The sequence below is a fragment of the Halichoerus grypus genome, chromosome 11, assembly GCF_964656455.1.
Source record: "Halichoerus grypus chromosome 11, mHalGry1.hap1.1, whole genome shotgun sequence".
Lineage (NCBI taxonomy): Eukaryota > Metazoa > Chordata > Mammalia > Carnivora > Phocidae > Halichoerus > Halichoerus grypus.
Genome location: NC_135722.1, coordinates 95,741,570 through 95,762,493, shown reverse-complemented (window position 1 = coordinate 95,762,493; position 20,924 = coordinate 95,741,570). Strand labels below are relative to the sequence as shown.

General features: G+C 48.7%; 1 protein-coding gene across 5 annotated transcripts in view; it reads left to right on the top strand.

Moving 5' to 3' along the window:
* The window catches only part of POU2F3 (POU class 2 homeobox 3), a 73,943-nt gene that overhangs the window by 37,222 nt on the left and 15,797 nt on the right, over positions 1 to 20,924 (top strand). For all 5 annotated transcript variants that reach the window (XM_078058863.1, XM_078058862.1, XM_078058865.1 and 2 more), the window contains 2 exons: positions 17,768 to 17,872; positions 19,064 to 19,166. In XM_078058863.1, coding sequence (XP_077914989.1) covers positions 17,768 to 17,872; positions 19,064 to 19,166 — 208 coding nt within the window. The remainder of the gene's footprint in view (positions 1 to 17,767; positions 17,873 to 19,063; positions 19,167 to 20,924) is intronic.

Genomic DNA, 20,924 nt, shown 5'->3' with positions numbered 1-20,924 from the left:
AGCAAGATTTACCCGTGGCTGTGTAGAAATACAAGGTAGTGGAAAACAGAGGCTCCCCAGCAGTGGAAGGAGGCGCCCCAGAAAGAACACACGCGGCCTCTGCCCTCGGAGAACATACTTGCTGTCCAGTGAGGGAGACAGGTCTGAGAAATTCCTAAAAATATCAGGACAAGGGCTATGTCAGCCAGGGCTGCCGGAACAGGGGTTAAGCTGGGCTCATCGAATGGCTTAGCTAGATGTGCTGCAGAATTAATTTTTCGTCAGGAGGTGATGGGTAAGATTAAATGACTCCTTTCTCCAGAGGGATTTCCCCACTGTGGTCAAGATAATATAACAATAATCGTATTTACTGGATCCTGCCTGTGTGCAGGCCCTGAGTGCAAAATGCATTATTAGCTATTATTATAATGCCAAATATCCAGTATTCCATTAAATACTTCTGGCAACCCTGTGAGGCAGATGGGGTCATTCCAGGCCTATAGATAAGGAAACCGAGGCGCTGAGTGGTTAAAGACTTTCCTGCAGTCACGCCATCCAGAGGCGAGCTGAAAGCCAGCCCGCCGGACTCCAGAAGGCCCGGCCTCGCCCCCTCCACAGCCCTACTTGTCTTGGGGGAGGCATCAGACAGCAGGGCTGAGTCGGTTGTATTGTGCTTCTATTCCTCATCCGAAGCTGACAACAGTGAGAGTTTCTCCTTCCTAGGCATGTCGTAAGGATTAATTACAGCTGAGATATGTAACTCAGCATGGTCTCTGACATACGGTAATCGACCAATAAACATTAGCTCCTATTACTTTCTGACGAACCCATAATTTTCTCGTCCTCTTCTCTCCCTGTGTGGCTGCTGAGCTGGGCTCGCCCCAGTTTAGATGAGCTGCAGATGCTACTAGAATGGTAATTTTTTTTCTGCGATCCCTGAGCTCGCAAGCTAAGCCTCCCACCCACCCCAGGCTTGGGTGGGAAGCCCTTGATAAGTGTCTTTGCTTTTGGAGAGGTGGGACTTTGTCTTCCTTTGCCAGCCATGCTTGGCTCTTTGGCTCGAGGCTCAGATGTCAGCTGCTTAGCGTTTATGGCCCTGGGCATCAGCCCCAGTATGGATGGACCGAGCCTTGTTGAGAGCAGGGCAGGGAGGAGGAGATAGGAGTGCAGGAGCAGCTGTGGATTCTCAGGAGGCCTGTCCCTAGTGCAGTCAGGGTTACCTGATTGCGCCACCACCGCAAAGCCCCTCTGGGGCCCTGGCTCCAGCACTGGCTGGATGCGTCTAGACGGGGCACGGAGATGGACTATTCCTCTCTGCGCAGGTGCGGGATGGAGAGCAGCAAGGATGCCAGGCACCCAGCATCCGGACCCTCTCCCTGGTTCTACAGGGATGCAGAGGTGGACTTCCCTTGGAGATTTCAGTGAGTTGTCTTTGGTGGATGCAGACTCCGGTGAAGGGCCAGCCCTTCCCCCTCTCACGCAGGAGTCTTTTTGGAGCAGCCGTGTTGAAAGGGAAGCGGGATTTGGCCCCAATCACCGAAGAAGCTAATACCATTTCCCGAGCCCTCGGCTTAATGAGCACACTGGGTTGAGTCCTTCATAAGTAGTATCTCATTTAAACCTGCCAGCAACCCAGAGCAGTAGCTTTTATGCTCTTTATTTTACAGCTGGGCAAACTGGGTCTCAGAAAGGTCAAGGGCCTTGCTTAGAGCCAGGATTCAAACCGAGGATGATGGAATGCTCCGGGCACTTTACATAGAGTTATATCCTATTCGCTATTACTTAATTCTTACGACAGCCTGGTGAGGTGAGCATTATTATTCCCATTAGATAGCTGGGGAAACTATAACTCAGAGGTGAAGTAAGTTACCCAAGGTGGAGCTCAGATTCACAATAGGTCTCTCTGACTACCAGACGGCGAGAGAGAGAGAGAGAGAGAGAGAGAGAGAGAGAGCACGCTCCTGTGGGTGAGACATGACCTCACGTTACCCAGAGCCCGTCGTTCGACACGGGTACAGTACTTTTCCACATTTCCAGAACCTTCTCACTCTTACCGGCTCCTGCAGACCTCTCACAGCCACGGCTTGCCAGCCAGGATGACAGAGATAGCATCTGCAGGCTCAGGGAAGGGTGCCAGGTGAAGGGTGGGGTAAAGAAGGGTTCCCACCCAGAGGGTTCCCCTGGCCCCACGAGAAGCACCCCCTCCCTGGGCCTGTGCGTGAGAAGGGTGCAGGGAGAGGAGTGTTTGCCTGGGTATGTGCCTGCAGGGCAGGGGGTGGGACCTGGCTTTCTCTCTGCCCCCGAGTCAGAGGGCTGTCAAGGCAGCTCTAGTAACCAGGAGTTTACTTCTCCCAGACTCACAGCTGCAGCTGAAAATACACTTTTCCATCTCAAACTTCCTTCTCCGGGTCCAGCCCCGAGAATGGCTTTGAAGGCCGCTCCCAGGGCTCAGGGTTCAGTTCCCTAAAATGGTGAAGTCACTTGCAGGGAGGTGGTCGAGCCAGGGCATATTCAGTTTACCTCGATGCAGTGTCTCCTTGCCGATAGGCACTGTCTTCAGTGCTGGTCTGCTGTCTCCAGATCCAGCTGGTTCTGCTAATCGCAGCTGCCCACACTGTGCCCATAGTTCCCTGGACCTCTGCTGCTTGGGTGCACGTCAAGCTCCTCTGCCCTGTGTGGCCACTAAAATCCCCTTGGCTCGCAACCCCCAAGGATCCTTGGTTCACATCCTGTTTTGCTTTTGTTTCTTGGCGGCTCCTCTCCTGGGCTGGCACCCAGATTCTCCTGGTGTGGACTGCTGCAGGGTGTCCCTGGTTTGAGGCTCACAGATGACAGCGTGCTGGTCAGAGGTCCAGCTCCGGCATCACACAGACCTGGATTCTCATCTTGGCTCTACCAAGAGGCTCTGTGTCCTCTGGTCACTTCACTCTCAGCCTCAGTTTCTGCCTCTGTAAAATGGGGGGAAATAATAGCACGAACCTTAGAGCATTGTCAAGAGGAGGATTCAATGAGATTTTGAATGGAGAGTATCTGGGACACGGTAAATGCTCGACAGACTTGAGTTATCGGTGCTCTTGCAGTAACAGGGGTCTGGAGGCCTGGGCTTCACCTTATTCCAGACGGCAGTTCTGCTCAGATTCCCCCAACTGCTGGCCTTCCTCTGAGGCTTTTTCCTTGTGCCCTGGGACCTGACTCAGCCCATTACTGGAGCAACAATAAGAAAAATAGGCCAGACTTGGTCTGTGCCAGGTAAACACAGGCCTGTCTCACTACCTCACTATACCTAAGAGGGTGGTTCCTGATATGCCCATAAGTTGAAGTTTTGTAAACTAAATCTTATTTTCTTCACCAAGAGAGCCTGCTATTTAAAGGAATATTAGACTGAATCTTTTTTTTTTAACTTAAAGATTATATTTATTTATTTGAGAGAGAAAGAGAGCACGAGCAGGGGGAGGGGCAGTGGGAGAGGAAGAAGCAGACTCCCCGCTGAGCGCAGACCCCATGCGGGGCTCGATCCCAGGACCCTGAGATCATGACCTGAGCTGAAGTCAGACGCTTCACTGACGGAGCCACCCGGGCACCCCTAGACTGAATCTTTTCAAATAATGAAAAATGCCCTTTTACAGTCGGTTAGAACCAAACATCATCTATAGCATTTATTTGCTTAAAGTGAGTTATATGTTAATCTGTCCCGTGACATCTCTCGGAGAACGTGTGGGATCCTTACAAGAACAATGTTTCAACTTTACACTTTATCCCATCTGTCTGGATGGGCTCATCTGAGGACTGGGAAGTAGGTTTTGTAGACCACTCGTGTGGCTGGTAAATGAGGCCTGGAAAGATTTGGACACCCGGTCCCTGGGGGTAAACGTGGATTCCTGCAGTGGGCAGGGGTGGGGTGCTTCTGCGCCCCCTAGCTCTGGGCTGGGACCCTCAAAGAGAGGAGCCATCGAGTTGCTGGGGCGAGAGCAGGCCAGAACAGGTTAATAGCATTCTATCTCCAGGAAGAAACAAGGCAGCTACCCAAAGGCAAGGTCTCTTCCTCTCTGACATGAACCGGAACCAACTTCCTTTCTGAGGACTTGGTGCTTCCCCTCTGCACTCAGTCTGGCAGCACCGAGGGAAGCTTCCTGGCTAGCAGGGTACTTCCCAGAGCGTGGCCTTGCCCAGGGGCGCGGGAGGGACGGACACTTTGCTGGCATAGAGCAAAGTGGGACTAGCAGCAGGACCTAGGGGTCGGCCCTTGCCCGGGATCTGGCAACTCAGCAAGGGCCCAGCATTCTCAGGGAATGCTCAGGCAGGCCTCGGAGGGAACAGGATCCGGAGAGTCCAACTTCCCAAGAGGCCATCAGGTGCCGTCTTGCCCAGATCCCAAGGACATCGTAAGTTTTGCTTGGGTGCTCTGAAGAACCAAGGAGAATCCTCTTGGAGGTGATGGAGGTGTCCTGAAGGTAGAGAGAAACGGGAATTACACAGGCAGCTTGACTCTGTTTGGAGTGAGCCCTGGCGCCGGCGTCTACACCCACTCTCACCCCCTGCCCCGTCAGGCTCTCACTTATCTTTCCAGACCCAGCTCAAAGGTCTCCTTCTCCAGGCAGCCTCCCAGGGCCATCCCCTTGACCTTCTGTGTCTCAACAGGCTTCTACCATGAGTGGGTCTGTCTCTCGGACCAGACTGTGAACTACTTGAGGAAAGGGTCTGTATTTTATTTATTACAGTAGAGCAGTGTCCGGCACGGGGTGGACGTTCGGCAAGTGTTTCCCAAATAAATGGATTGAGGGATAGTTGGCATGAACCTGCCCACCTCCCCAGCCATCCCTCGGTCCTGAGGACCATGAACTCCGTCTCTCTGCTTTTCAAGACCCTCTGTTCTTCATGCTGCTCTGCTCCCTGTCATCCTTTTCTCAGCAAGTGAGCCACAAAAACTCACCCCTTTCCCCAGGAAGGTGAGCTTGTTGGGATTATGCAAATAGAGTATGTCATGGGCTCCATCCAGTTGGCTTTGGGTAAATATTTCCCAACTCCACTTGCTGGCTGGGCCCCGGGAGCCAGGAGCTGTTGGCTGAGGCTCAGTGGTTGCTCCGTGCTAGGGCTCCCCGTCTAGGGATCCAGGGTCTGCATAGAGGACTCTGACCAACCCAGGGTTTTAAGTGCTTTGAGGATGGGCTTCAGCACCAAGCCACGGAACCCAAGCCTGAAGGGGCCCCTTAACAAAGGCTCTTTAGGGTAATGCGGCTCTCCTGGGACTGCCCTCTCCTGGCCACTTCATGGAAACAGTGGGGGCAGGATTACCCAATGATACCTGCTATCACTGTGACTATTTTTCATCAGCAAATTTGGGATGAATCTCTAACTCTAGAGTGAGTCGAAGCCACACAGAGCCTCAGGGCCGAAGGATCCCATAGGTCAAAGGTCCCCTGTTCCCAGAACGGCTCCCCAGACCACTGCTGTCCCCCACAAAGGCTTTTTCTTCCTCCCTTCTACCTTGTATGTCAATACACTTACTTATTCATAACATAACATCTTACGACTAAGCTTTCACTGTCTGCGGTGACATTTTAAAAGAAGAAAATAGAGCAAATTTTTATGAAGTTAAATATATTCAGTTTTTACCGTTTGAGATTTTGCTTTTTTTTTTTTTTTTTGGTGTTAAAATATTAGTTGTATGTAATGAAATTATCTCACACCCCTGTCAGATGGCCCTTCACCCCATGTCTCTGCCAAAGCTCACCCAGGGAGTTCGGCTTCACCGCCCAAAATGCAGCCCACTCCAGGGTTGAGAGGATGGCACCATTCGGCCATTTTTTTCTCCTGTTAGACCCCAATCAACCTCCCTGTGGTCACCATCTCTGGAGTTGTCACTCTGCTGGCCTTCACTCCAGGCCCCGAGTTCTTCCCCTCCACCTGAGAGCCATTCCATATTCGAGAAGAGCTATTACCCCGAAATCTTGCCCTTAACATGCAGATATCCACAAGTCCCCCAGTGGATCCACACATCAGGTTTCTGACCACTTTCCTGAAAGCAATTACACACATAATACAGGAATACCTTCTGGTTGTAAAAAAAATTTAATAATAGAGATAAAAAGGAAGACTTTCGAATCCTGCCCCATCTCAGCCCTCTTCCCAGAGGTAACTCCTTTTCCCAGTGTGGCGTGAATATGTCTAGAAGGCTTTTCTTTCTGAGCTTGCACGGACATGGGTACAAATGGAAATGTCTAAATGCTTGTGGGTTTTTGAAAATGCATATATACGTACATATATGTGTATAAATTATACTGTGTGTATTCTTCTGCAACTTTCTTTTTAAACTTAAAGATGGGATTTATAGATTGTTTCATGGCAAGACATATCGTTATATGATTTTTGTTAATGACCACATAAAATTCTATGGTTCCAGTACAATTTTACTTTTTTATTACCCAATCGACGGGCAGTAGGTTATTTTAAGTATTTTTTTTTTCAGTGCTCTGATGACCCCCTTGAATTCCTATGTGCCTTCATGCCTTTATATGCGTATATTTCGGTCTACCAATCACCCTCTTTAGGCATAATACCCATAGGTGTGCAACATCCAATTGTCAGATGACATCTGGTTAGGCCAGAGCACAGTGGGGTCCCTTGTTCATTCGCTCATCCATTTCCTCATTCAACAAGCTTTTATTGAGCAGGTACTCTATCTGTGTTATGCCCTGATAATGTCGTTCCAAGCGCAGACAAACCTGTAGCTGGCCAGTCTTCATGGAACTTACACGGTCAGACAGGGGAACCTCCCTCGATCCTCTACTTCCGTTACTACAGCCTAGCCTACAGGTTGTTTTAAAAGATAATTATATCACACTGTCAACTTACGTGCTCTTAGAATTCATTAATGTCTCTCAAGTATTTTTAAATATTAACTGTTGCCTCAACTTGTAGAGCTCATTTTCATATTCTAAGTAAAGGATTCTTATATTTGCTCCTACGTTTTTATCTTATTACTTTCTTCCCATCCTTCCCTTTGTATTTTCAAGATTTTTTTTTTTTTTAATCTTGATATGTTGGGGCAAAGTACTAGGTAGCCCTGCTCCTCCTACAGAGATTTATGAAGTATGCAAGCTATATCTTCATCCCATTTACTGATCACATTCGTAGCAAGACTGGACCATGCGCAGAGTCCAGTGGCATGCCATGGGAGACGTCCCTCCTGGATGGCAGTGACCTGTTAATTAGTCCTATCTCGACCGTATGACCCCATCTTGACCTCCAGGGGTAATACATACATGCATACGTGCGTACATACAATAACTGCAGCATTCGCCTGATCCTCATTTCAAGGAACCCGATAGGAAAGGAAATCAGCCTAGTTCGGCATGGCTTTTTAAGTAAGCATGATACGGTGGAAAGAGGGTTGCTTCTGGATCCAGTCAGACCTAGGTTCGCGTTCCACCTCTGCTACTTCCTGGCTGCAGGACCTTTGGGAAGGCATTTGACTTCTCTGAAACCCAGCTTCCTGTATTCTAGGATTGTCGGAAGCATTTATGCATTAATCCTCCCCATGGATCTAATAAGCACCTACTAAGTAACAGCATCATGCTCTGCTGGGCAAGCCGTAGCAAGCAAGACAGGTCTCCCAGGTAATAAATGAGCACCATCATTATCTTCATGTTGTTTTGGGGGGCAAAAGCAAGGAACGCCTTCCTTGGAATATATTTTACAGACATTTAGCCCAAGTCCTTGAGACCTGGGTAAGAATCCGAGATTATTTCCCTTTTCTAGGTAGGGAAATAGATAGATGGTTAGAGAATCCTTTGACTCAAGTTCACCCAACATTTTCATAACAAATTTGGTAACGACTCCCGAACCTTAGAGAATTTAGCTTATGCTGTCAATTGCAAGGGTTCAGCCAACCATTGTCCCTGGAGCCCTATCCCTGGCTAATAAGGGTAACAGGATAGATATGTATTCAATAAAAATAGAACCAAAGGGTGAGCCCAATGTTAAAGAGAACTCCATAGAGCTACCGCAGTGCAGAGAGCCCGAAGCCTCACCTGTTTAGAACCCCGCTAAGAATAAGAAGGGAGAAGACCAAACCCTTTCTCAGAGCCTTAAATTTTTATTTTAGAAACAGTTGTAATAAGCTTAATGATCTGGTTTTTCCAGCCCTTAGCAAATAAAAGCTGCAAATTTGAGCTACTATAGGGGTTGCTAGAAGCAAACATACCAACAGTAGCAGATAAAAATCTGGTGTGAGAAAGTAGTTTAAAAAGCAGAGCTGCAAAAAAAACCACAAACAAAAAAAACCCCCCCAAAACAAACAAACAAAAAGAAACTACTGGGGGCCGTTTAGTGCCTGGGCCAACAGAAGCCAAACACTTTGTCCCCCTGAGGGCATGATTGCTTTTAAAAGGAGTTCACAATTATGACTTGAGTCATTCACTAAATTATCTTTCAGGGACTCTTCAAGGGAAAGTAGAGATGTATCTGTCACCTTTTAGCAAGATCTCTGTTCAAAATGAAACCAATCAATATCTATCCCTAACTGAAATAAAAATCTTTGGAGCTGCAAGGGGAGAAATTTTGGGACTGAAAATCTGCTTATGCGGGAGCGGTGGGAAGAATCCTAAGGATTCGAAAGATGTGCTGGATTTTAAATCAGAAGACTTGGGTTCAGATCCTAGTTCTCCTGCTAGCCAGCCATGTACTTTGGATAAATCTCTTACCTTTTGTCAACTTTGTTTTCCTCAACTGTAGGGTGGGAATAACATCACCTGCCTTTTCAATCTCGTGGGAATATGCTGAAAATCAACCAAAATTGCATGTTTGAAAGTGCTTTGTAAACCGTAGAACATCACGGAAAGGTCTAAGGGATGTCTGTAGGCCACATCCCAGGCCATGCCTGCTGGTAGATGGTGACTTAAGATGCAAAAAGAGAAGGATTTGGGTTATTACTTACTGCTAAACACACACGTACACACGGGAATATCCGGGTACGTGTATGTGTGTGTGTGCATTGCCATCACGTGCCCCTAAACCTCTCAAGTGTTTCCTTTCCCCAGGCAAAAGAAGAAACTCTGCAACTAACTTTAACACCTCGTAAACTAAAAAGTTCTACATGGATACATGACATTTGGAGTGCTTCTGGTTTCTAATCTTCTTTTTCTTCTCATTTAAAATTAATAATTAGCTTTTGAAAATTAAACAGTGCAGAACTGGGTGAACTCACAAGTGCATGCCTTCTGGAACCCCAGCGGCCCTCCACCCCATCACCCATCCAGCAGTGGGGTTGGCCGTGGCCTTTCAGACTGGTGTCTGGGTTGGTTCTTTCGGTCCTGTGGGCACCCAACAGGGAATTCCCGAAATCGACAGTCCTTTGTTATGAAGGAGAAAGCTTCAGGGGTAGAACCATGTTTTCTGTCCCTAGATCTCTCTGTGCTGTTTTGGCCTTGGGCGCCTCCTCACCGGTTCTTAGCTGGACAGTTGCACTCGACCCCCTTTTACCAGCTGCCCTGCTTGTGTTGTATCCTTTTCCAACCCATACTCCACACCACTGTTGGCATAACGGAGCAGAACGGCAGTCTCTCCGTGCTGTTCCCCTCTACCTCCAGGGGCCCCGGCTGCCCATCCCGGCCTCCCTCTCCCTACCCCACATAGCAGCTGCTCAATTGCTTGTTGCGCTCGTCCTCTGCAACTCTGGACGAGCTCTTCCCACCGCCTGGCATGCTCTTCTTTGCCTTCTCGTGGTGAGCCCCCTTCACCTTTCAGGACTGCTCAGAAGGACTTTTCTTCTGTGGGGCCTTCCTTACCTCACTGCCCTATCTCTAGCAGTGCTCTGCCCTGCCACGGTGAGTGACAGTCTCTCCACGCGACCACTGTGCACACTTCTGATCACTGCAAGCATTGCACGGCAGCTGGTTCCTCCCTGTGAGCTGTCTCCTGATTCACCTGGGAGGCCCCCGTTTGTCTTTGTGATGCTAATTCCCCGGAGTATACAGTAGGCGCATACTAAATGCTCTTTGCGCTAAACTGAACTGGGAAGGGGACCTTTATGGGACAGGAAACCTGTGTTTCAAGCATGCCACATAGGAGACCAGCTGATGCCACTGCTATTGGAGTAGACCCAGTGTTGGAGGGTCACGAGGGGTGCCTCACTTTATCTGGGGGTGCCACAGGAGTGCAAGACACAAGGACCTCAGCCTTACTAGAAGACTGTTCTCAAAGATGAGAACTACCAGGGAAAACCGTTTACTTTTCATTGATAACCAATGCTCCGACTCTCAGGGGCAGGCTTCCCGGTGCCGGGCAGCTACCCGGGAAATGCCAAAGAGAATCCCATTCAGACTTGTGGCAGCCTTTACTTTCAATAACTATGGAGGCCCCACGTACATGTAGCAGTCTCAGGCTCCCCTCGTGGAAATGTTTACACCAACCATGGCCCACATGTGACAACAATTTGGCACACAGAGCAGACAGGGCTTCCGCAGGCACATTTCTGGGTGGGAAATTCGGGAGGGGGATGCCCAATGGGGTTGCCTCACAGAGTGGTACAGACAGAAGAGGGGGAGGGTCTGGAGGTGAACACCCCAAGTAGAAGGTCAGGCTGTGCTCTTCCTGGCTGTGTGATGGTGGGCACGTTACACACATTCTCCTAATTGTGTCTATATCTGGATAAACGTTTGATAAGATTATTTCCCTCATTGAATTATCATGAAGAATAAATGATATATTTGAAAGTGCTTTTTAATCTCTAAAGTGCTAAAAAAATATTATGTTCTCTCTTTCTGGAGCTGAAGCTCTTGGAACTAATCTGTGGAGTGCTTTGCAGCCACAAACTGGTGCTGTGTGTGTGTGTGTGTGTGTGTGTGTGTGTGTGTCCAGGACAAGCAGGACATCTTCCTTACATTACTTTCCTTTGGAACCCACTGTAAAATATACAGTGGGATGGGGATTTCATGGCATGGCTAAACCTTCGCTTTTCCCTCCCTATTTATCTTCCTTATAATGAGGGAGGGAGGGAAAGAGCAAATATCAAGCTCCTGGAGTGCATTCCTACACGTCAAGGAAATACGAAGGCTGGTTCTTAAGCCAAGTATGTTATGTTATCATATCTAGTAGATTTGTGCTTTATCTGGACATAAACCTCACCCCGTGCAGGGTGCAGTAATCGAGAACTTGGAGTGGGGCCTTTCTTTTGATGAAATTTCATTAGAATAGTGGGATTAAGGTTACTGCTGAGTTATGACAGGAGCCAGGGTAGGTAAGGACCATGGGAGTGATAGGAATAGAAGAACGAGCCACACCACAGTGCAATGGAATGGATGGAGTACTGAGTGGGGAGTTAGGAGACCCATCCTAATGGGCCCTGGCTTGCCGACAACTCTAGCTGCGTTGCCCCAAGCAACTTATTTCCCCTCTCTGGGCTTCAGGACTCAGACTTGTGAAATGAACTGTCTGGACCAGGTGATAGCTGCATTTCCTTCCGGTTCTTTTTTTTTTAAGGTTTTATTTATTTGAGAGAGAGAGTGAGCAAGAGAGAGAGAGCACGGGGAGGGAGAGGGGCTGAGGGAGAAGCAGATTCCCCGCTGAGCAGGGAGCCCAATGCGGGGCTTGATCCCAGGACTCCAGGATCATGACCTGAGCTGAAGGCAGACACTTAACCAACTGAGCCACCCAGGCGCCCCTCCTTCCAGTTCTAATGGGGAAGGAAGGGCATCAACACTTGTTGAATGTCTGCCTGGCACCTGGCAGGCCTGCACTTTGCTGCCTTGAAGAATCTATATGAGCCTGTGAATCCATCACACACAGGTGAGAGTTAGATTTATGGAGAACTATGGAGTCAGATCAACTTGGGTCGAAATCTCAGCTCTATTATTTACCAGCAGTGTGACTTTAAGCAAGTCTCTCAATGTCTCCAAGCCTCAATCTTTTCATCCGTAAAATGGGTCTGGTGACAAGCATACTTTATGCTCCCAAGTGTCCTCCTCCCACTCTCTTTTATACATTATGAATTTCTTACACAGATTCCATCTAGTCTCCTTCCCTCCTTTTGTGGAGAAACAGTCGAGGGCCTAGAGAACTGAATGAAGTCACTGAATATTAGATCATGCAACTAGTTAGAATCAGGGATGGAACCTAAAGGCAAGATGCCTGGTTGATCCTGAGCCTTGTGCTTGCTTTCTGGATGTCTTTTTTTTTTTTTTTTTTTCCTTTTAAAATAATCATCCCCCGCTCTGGGAAAGACAGCAAAGTTGGTCCATGATAGGCAGCCCAGGCGTATGCAAAAGATCCCAGTGTGATGGCAAACTGCATTCACTCACCAGACCCCTCCCAAGAATAGCCACTGGGCTCAGGAACCGTTTTCAGGGTTTGATTTAGAGACCATGCTCAGCATTTCTTTCCCCACTGCACCTCCTACCTCCTGTACTTTCATTCATTTGGGGGCAGAACAGCTCTCTGTGTGGGCAAATCAACTGTTCTGTGAACTCCTCCCTAGACAGTCATAGCTCTGGGCTCTTCTCCACCAGGTGGGCTCCCAGGAGAACCAGAAGAGTCTGATTCAAAGGGGATCAGGGTCAAAAAAGAGAGCTCCCATCAACCCACGGAAGGGAACGCCACAGGCATCTCAGGAGGGCTCTGAAGGAATGCAATGTAAAGTTGCTCAAGTCCTGGGCACCAAGAAATATTAGTGAGGATGCGTCCTCGGTGAGGGCACAGCCCCTTCCCAGAGTTATTAAACTTGAATGCATGGACTTATGTGCCAGAGGGAGAAGAAAACTTTTATGGGTTTAAAATGATGGGGTTTTTCACGCATGTGTCAGCACTAGCAATGCTGGGTCTTAAGAACTGAAGCCAAAGCATTAAATAACACGACTGATAAGCTTGTTGCATTTCCAGAGTAGGTGCAAGCCAGAAAAACAAGGATGCCTCTTTGAAAAGTTTCTTTCCAGGAGGTGGCAACTCCAAGTGGCCCAGGCTTCCTAAGAAGCTATTAGTTTATTCAAGGGCCCCTGTCTCTTCTCCTCCTTTGCCTAGAAGTTTGATGCGGTCAGGAAGAAGATCCCAGTGTCCATAGGCAAAGGTGCATCTAGGCCGGTCTGTCGTAGGTCCGACTAGAGACCAGGGAATGGGTGAGGCCATCTCCCCAGGCACTTCCCAGAGGCATCTGAAGAGGAGGGAGTCTTGGACTCCCAGGAACCAACCAAGAACGACGGAAAAAGGAGAGTCTCCCAAGTGAAGACACAGCCAACATCTCCTGGGGGACTCTCAGCCTTGTTCACTGAGATGAGCTACCTGCCTGCCCCCTTCCACCGCTTGAAATATATTTTTAGGATGTTTTCATGAGCAACGTGTTTGCTGCCAACCCTTTATAGACCAGTTACAAAACAGAAACTCTTCCTTACTTCCTCGGGAGAAGTGTAGAAGGGGGGGAGAAAGAAAGAAAAAAAAAAGTCTTGCCTGTAATTGAAGGCAGGTTGGGAGATGTTCACGCTTTGAAATTCTCCTTCTTGTGAAATGTTTATGAAACACTTTCCACAAACGAGTTATGCAACCAAGACAACAGCTTTGATCGTCTTCATTGCCAGTGATCTGTTCATTAGCGTTGGGCTGTTTCCCCCAGAGAGAACCATGTGAAACTGTCATGGGAGGGGCTAAGGAGGAGTACCCCAGCACCCCCTGCCCCATCACATGACCCCAAAACAGATGGTTCATAAGGAGGTCCACGGGTGTGTCTGGGCCAGAACACCACCTTTGTCATCACCCATAGTCTACGCTGTCTCCTATCCCTGGGAAGTCTACAGTACTGTTTTGTAAAAAGAGCACCAGGAAAAAGTCAGAGGATCATTCCCTTAAGGGACTTTTGCCAGTGTCTTGTTATGTAACTTTATACGGATCTCTGAAGCTCTCTGGGCCTCCATGAGATGGGAAGGTAAATACTCGTCCCCACACCCCCCCGGCTGGGAGGCGAAGCCTAGTAGGAATGTGTGAAGGCTTCCAGCTCCTCAGAGGGGGCTCTCTCCTCCCAGAAGGAGGCTCCTGCTTTCTCAAGAAGGTGATGTCAGGGAGTTCATTGGGATTAGAAAAGATAATCATGCATGATGACTTTTTACCTCCCTGGTCACTGCCCAAGACTCAGTGTAATACCTGTGCACAGTGCAGTGGGCGGAGAAAATTCTGAACTAATAAACCTTATCTAATACATGGACAGGATGGTCAGTGACTGTGACAGGACAGAGCCCTCTGTGACAGCCCATATCCCCAAGGATTAGTCCGTCCTGAGCAGAGCCTGGAGAGATTCCATTTGCGTGAGAAGAACCACCAAAGGGACCCTGGAGACAGTCTTCGAGATTCCAGGCAGGCTGTGGGTTTGGTTGGGTTTTCACAAGTACGGGGGAAATTGGATTTTCACCCAATTTGCCTCGGGTTCTCACATTAGAAGTCAATGGGATTCCAACAGAAGCCTCTCTATCTCACCATCCAGATCCACAGCCAACACCCAGTTGCCTGGAAAGGCTCCAATCTTTTCCATTCGACAGCAGTGAAAGGGATTTTTTGATTTGGGAAGGGCTTTGTTTCTTAATATCGTAGTTTCTTAGCCCATGGACTCTTAGAGAATTGCCAGAGTGTGCTGGAGGCTGGAAGAGCCCTGGATGTGCCTTTCCTCCCTTCCTCTCTTTCTGAGACCCACCCACCAAAGCAGAGATTTTAAGAACTCGTCCTCGAAAAAGGAATCTCCTTTAGTGTCTCTCAGTTTGGCTTGCATAGGACTCTCTTCTTTGGGGGTTACTGCCAGCCACTCACACCCAAAGGCTAATGAAGTATGAAAAATGAAAGAAGAAAAATGTTGGTGAAGCACAATGTCAGGAGAATGACACATGAGGTTTGGGGTGGGGAGGGGGTTGTCAGAACGCCCCAGATGAACGCCCAAAGGGATTTTCTGCTATCAGTTGCTTCATTTGTAGAACTGGGAGGTCGGCAGTGCCCCTAAAAGGGTTTGGAGGGCAATTGATCCAGGAAGCAGATGAAAGGGTGCGTTTTCTTTTATGATGGCGCTGGTTTCTGAAATTAAGTGTTGCAGGAAGACCTGGCACTGATTCTAACAGATAGCACTCAGGTTGGAGGCAAAGCACATGTTTTTGAGCTCTGTCATAGCTGCACCTTCTTATCTCCTTTGCGCATAATGAGTCTATAAAGGAACCCTGCCACTTGCCTCTGAGCTGGCGCCATGCCAAGCCGCCCGCGGTGGACCGGAGTGCCTTTGGCTCCAACTTTCCGCACTCTCCCTCTGTCCCCCTTCCTCCATCCTGCCTCACCCAACCGCCCCCCCCCCATGCCCCGGGATGAGGGATGCCCTGGGCCAGGAGGGGGATCTAGAAGGGAGATGTGGGGAGGGGAGGCTGGTCCCCAAAGGCTTTGTTTCAGTAAAATCTCTTAGAGCAAACCTTAAGGGTGGTGGTGGTGGTTGGTGGTTTTAAATAAGTAGTCTTATCTATTCCTAGCTTTTTTAAACCTGCTAACAAATGTTTCCCTGGAATCTAGGATGTGAAAACTCTAATTTCTAGGGGAAGAACTAGGACACCAGAGCTTCTTAAACGGAGATGCCAAGCGTGGGTGGGAAGAGCTGAGGGGCACTGGGGGGTAGGGATGGGGGCTGTCTTGGAAATCCCTCCCACGTGGCCATGCCTTTAGAGTTTTCAGAAAGTCTCAACTCTCTGTCCCCACTGTGCGACTTCCGGTCTCTCTCCCTTCCTCCTCTCCGCTTCCAAGGCTCCAGAATAGGTCTCTTTAGGTGAGAGAAGAGAGGAGTGATTTGGAAAGATGGTCCCTGGAAGAAGCACCCTCTTACCAATTTTGGTGTAACCCCAGCTTGTTGGTGCTGTGTAGGTCCGCTTTACCTAAGAACATCACAGCAACCTGGACTAGACAAGTCTGCCAAATGCACTAGGGAACTGGAACTTTTAATTCCATTTTAGGACTGGAGGAGAGAAAAATCAGATAGAATCATAACGGATGGAGAAACTGAGTCTCCTACAGGCTAAATGATGGCTGGAGGTTGCAGAGTAAGTTAGACTCGGGGTTAGGACTTAGAAGCAGGGTCTAGCTCCCTGTTCAACGTTCTCCTGACTGTATCCCGCCGGAGACTCTAGAGAGATGGGTTCTCTTTATGTCTTTTATTCAGTTAACTCACATGAATTCCCACTATGTGCAAGGCACCACATTTAGGACACTAGCTCTTTTCTTGGTCTCTGACGTCACTCAGTAGGATCTTCCTAGCTCTCCGGCCAAAGGGAAATCTTTCTTTTGTGATCCAAAGACCATTTCCCTGCAGTGATGAAGCACAAATTTTGCTGTTAATCTGAACCTTTAACTTGGGTTAAACTAAGACAGGAGAGATTCTAGGATGTCAGTGACAGTCCCAGTGTAGACCAAGAAAATGGTTCTATGGCCAAGAATTTCCATCAGAGGGTCTCCCCAGTGTCTTTTAAAAGGTATGGTCTAGATCCTATGCTTTTTGTCATATTCTATGAATTCAGTCACTTGGCTCCCCCCTCTCCAGTGGACTTCCCGAAAACCTGCCAGAGGGAAGTTTTCTCTGGGTGGGAGGAGGGGTGTCATCCTGCCCTGCCCTTGGACACCTGGGAAACCCACAGGTGGGTGGTTGGTGTGCTGTCATCAAAACGTGGTGGATAGAGGCTAGAGAGGGTTTAGAAGCCATCGCAGGCCCCTCGGGCTGCAACTGCAGTAGTGACTATGAGGGAGACATGTCCCCACTTGTAGGGAGACAGGCAAAGACTGTCACCAAAGCCACATGGGCGAAGAGGCAGCTGAGCACGCAGAAGATGGATAACTGTGGAAAACAAGTTGGGGATGGAAGGGAAACTGGCTCCCAGACTTTGGGATTTTGTGGACCAGGAATATAAAAAACAGAGTATGGGGAAGATTGATCAAGGGTTTTCATTTTTTTTTTTTTTTTTACATAATAAGGTGGGGAGTTTTTATTTATTTATCTTTTCAGATTTATTTATTTGAGAGAGAGAAAGAGTGCAAGCAGGGGGAGGAGCTGAGGAGAGGGAGAGAGAGAATCTCAAGCAATTTCCACACTGAGTGTGGAGCCCGACACAGACGCTCGATCCCACCACCCGTGAGATCATGACCTGAGCCGAAACCAAGAGTCAGATGCTCAACTGACTGAGCCACCCAGGCTCCGCGAGGTGGGGAGTTTTTAAAATGCCATTTACGGGGTGCCTGGCTGGCTCAGTCGGAGGAGCATAGGACTCTTGATCTCAGGGTTGTGAGTTTGAGCCCCACATTAGGTATAGAGAGCACTAAAGAAAAAATAATAAAAAATAAAAATAAAATACAATACAATTTAAGATCAGCATCATTTCACAAAAGAAATTCTAACATCTCCCCTAAGGGAAAAAACAAGAACATCATCTCAGAATTTAAAAGAAATATTTGAAGTCATTACAATATACTTAGTTTTTCTCATCTCATTGAGGAAGAGGGTAAACTGTACTCCGTCCCGGCACAGCCCGCCGAACGGTGCCTGGGGATGATAGAGCTCAGGGAATCCTTCCCCACCTGCTTACAGGTTGTTACTCCAGAGCACCACTTGCCTCTCTCTTACCAGCTGAAGGGCACAAGCAGGCAGGAATATCAAGCTGCAGCCCATGGGCACCACAAGCACTGAGCTAGCTCTTTACTCTCTGGGCTTGTCACTCATCCACTTTGACCTTTTCCAAGTCTCTGTTTCTGCCTGCCTGGGGGAGGCCCAGAACTGATGCTCTCGTCCTGCTTTCACGTACAGATTAAAACTGAGGACCTCAGTGACTCCCTGCAGCAGACCCTCTCGCAGCGGCCATGCCACCTGAGTCAAGGACCCACCATGATGCCTGGAAACCAAATGTCCGGGGTAAATGCCAGCCCGTGCCAGGGAGCCCTGATAGTCTCAGCGGGCCAGTGAGTTTAATTCAAGCCTTCTGCAACATGCTTCACCTCTAGACCTGGCTCTCAGTGAATCCAGATTGGTCTGAAAAACCGCCCTGCGGGGGAATGTGACGAAGGGATGAAGGCCTGGGGTGGAGGTGGGATGACAGGGGAGCCCTCTTAAAGGGAAAGCCTGGCTACCTCTACCTCTCTGGGACAAAAGGGAGCCGATCTTGCCAAAACAACGGACCTCGCAGCTAGGGGGCTGGTGTCTGCCAGCCATTTCGGGGGAGCCCTATGCTGACATCCACTGCTACAGATATAGAGCAGATCTGTCTCCAGTGAGCCCACTCTCCTCCCTCAAGCTTTTGCATCAAAGCCAAACTAGAACAGAGTGCTGTGGGGGGAAGAAGGAGGCACCCTGAAACAGTAACGACAAGTGTCTGAGAGGGCGGATGTACATGTGGCCAGCCCCTCTCTGGGTCTGGATGACCTGGGGAAGAAATACTACCCCTTTTCTAGAAAGATTTAAGATTAGAATGTGCATCCATTCCTTCTCTTCTTCATCCAGCAGGGGTTTACCCCGTCTCTGTGCACTGAGCCTGGGGGTCTGGATCCCCCAAGCATTGAGATTGGTATTTACCCTTTGGGAGCTGGTGGGAGGAACCCAGGGGACACGGACTTTCTGTCTAATCAAACTGCTTGTATTAAGACCTAATAACTTGCTCCTTCGTCCAGGAAAGGTTCAGGCCCAGGAAATGGCCAAGACATGACTTTTAGCATAGTCAAGTGGCGTGAGATTAAAAAAACAAAATTAGACGATTGGGATTACGTGTCATTTCTAGGGCGAACCTCTGAGAGTTGGGTGATCCTCAGCCTGTGCCTCCGACCTTTACTGTCTAGTTGGGAGACGAGACTGACAGACACCAAAGTTGAATAACAAAGCGAAGTTTAAATACGATGGGCTGCAAGGCACTGCTTGGCTGAGTACAGAAGCTGTAACAATGCCAGCATTAATGGAAAAGCCACTACGTGCCAGGGACTTGAGCTACACAGGGGTATAAGGCAAGGTCACTGCCAACAAAGTCTCCGAGTCTGGAGACCCCGTGGGACAGATGGAGCCAGCACCCCCCGCGTGTAAATTCTGTGATGTTTGTGCTCCCCCCCCCATGTGCAGGACATGACCTCCCTCCATCCGCTCCAGCAGCTCGTGCTGGTTCCTGGCCACCTACAGTCGGTATCCCAGTTCCTGCTATCTCAGACCCAAACTGGGCAGCAAGGTAAGAACCCTGGCTGGCGTTCCCCACATCGGCCAAGTCCAGCAACGTGCCGCCACTGCTTGCTGGATGAGGGAGCCCAAGTGTGGGGCATGGGGTGAGTGGCTCACCCCTCTGGCTTTAAGACCAGCTTGTCTACCTTGGCACCTGGGGGAGGGACGCCTCGGCATTGCCCCTCCAGGCAGAGGATCCTTCTCTGCTTCTCCCTCTCTGTCTTCCTCAATGTCCTGGTCAGTACGGACTGAGGTGCAAGGTAACCAGGAGCTGGGGGCAGGGGGAGGGGCGGCGGTACAGGGAGGAGGAGCTTCTGGGGATCTGCAGGGCGGGCAAGTCCCAATTCCTTGGAAATCCTTCATCTCCGCAAAGTGGGCTGCGACTCTGTCTGGGTAGAGCTGCAGCGCCACCCACAGGCTGTAGAGGGGGTTTTCAGGTGTTCTTTGGCAGGGAAATGGCTACCAGAGAAGGTCCCCTAGGCCAGGAGCAAACAAATTAGAATATTCATAATAATAGCTAGTATTTCTTGAGCATGATATGCCAGGAGCTCTGATGAGTGACTTTCCTGACATTTTTCAAAATAACCTTGTGCGGTAGATAGTCATACTATGTCTCCTGTGACATAATAAAGTTCTGCAAATTTGTCTGAAACCTGTGTTCTTGGCCATTGCCCTGTACTGCTTCTCTCTCTCTCATCTCTACCAACTGGCCCAAGAGAGGGAGGGAGTAGGAGTTTTCCACCAGTGTACGAATCCCAGGTAGAGGCTTTGGAAATCCAGAATCCAACTCTGTCTTCTGTCCCTAGCACCTGCCCGAATTACAGTCCCTATCCCTAGGTTCCACGGCATCTCAGAGCATTTTTATAATGACGAATAAGAACATACTTGAACCTCTAAGTATCTATTTTAGTCAAGCAATGTCTATCATACTCCTAGAATAGGAAAGAGAAGGTAACAGTTAATTCCCTTCCTCTTTAGAAGATAGTGATATCAAAATGGCCCAGACATAGACATATAACCAATGAGGACAGTGTATGATACAGGGGGGGACACAAAGAAACAAACAAAAACCCCTCAAAATTTGGAGTCAGAAAACTCATTGGTTAAATTTTTTTTTTTTAATTTAAAAAAATCACTTACTAGCTGTATGTCCTTGGGAAAGTTAACCTAACCTCTCTGAATAAAAACAAAGTAAAATGAAACAAAACAGAATAATAATAAAAAATAGAATAAGAGTAAAATTCTACCTCACAAGGTTATTGAGGGTTATTTGAAATAATGCATATGAAATGCATTTGTACATTTCAAAATGCAATATACGTGTTAGATGACTATTAGTATTCAAGCCTCTGACTCCCGGTTCAGAGCTCCTCATAAGAGCTTTTTGTTTATTTTAATAAGAAAAAATTAAGCCCTGCCTTTAACAGACTGGGGAGCATAAAGGTCAGCATCAGCAGATCGGTACATCAGTGGCCCGGAGCAGCTTAGGGACAACAGACACCCCAAGGTTCGGGTTTGTGCTGAGTGATCTGGGCGACCTGCCCCATTGTCTGCTTTGGTAGCTTGATGGCTTCATTCCTGCCTCGAGAGCAAGAGCTCCCTGCTGTGGCCCTTCCGAGGGAGGCCACAGTCATGACCAGCAACCAGGCAGAGCCCTTCATGGACCATTTCCCCGGAGAGGGAAGGAGAAAGTGGTCCTCAGGCAGTACAAGGAATGGGTAGAGGCCATACCACCAGACAGTTTCCAGAGGCTTGGCCCCTGGTCTTC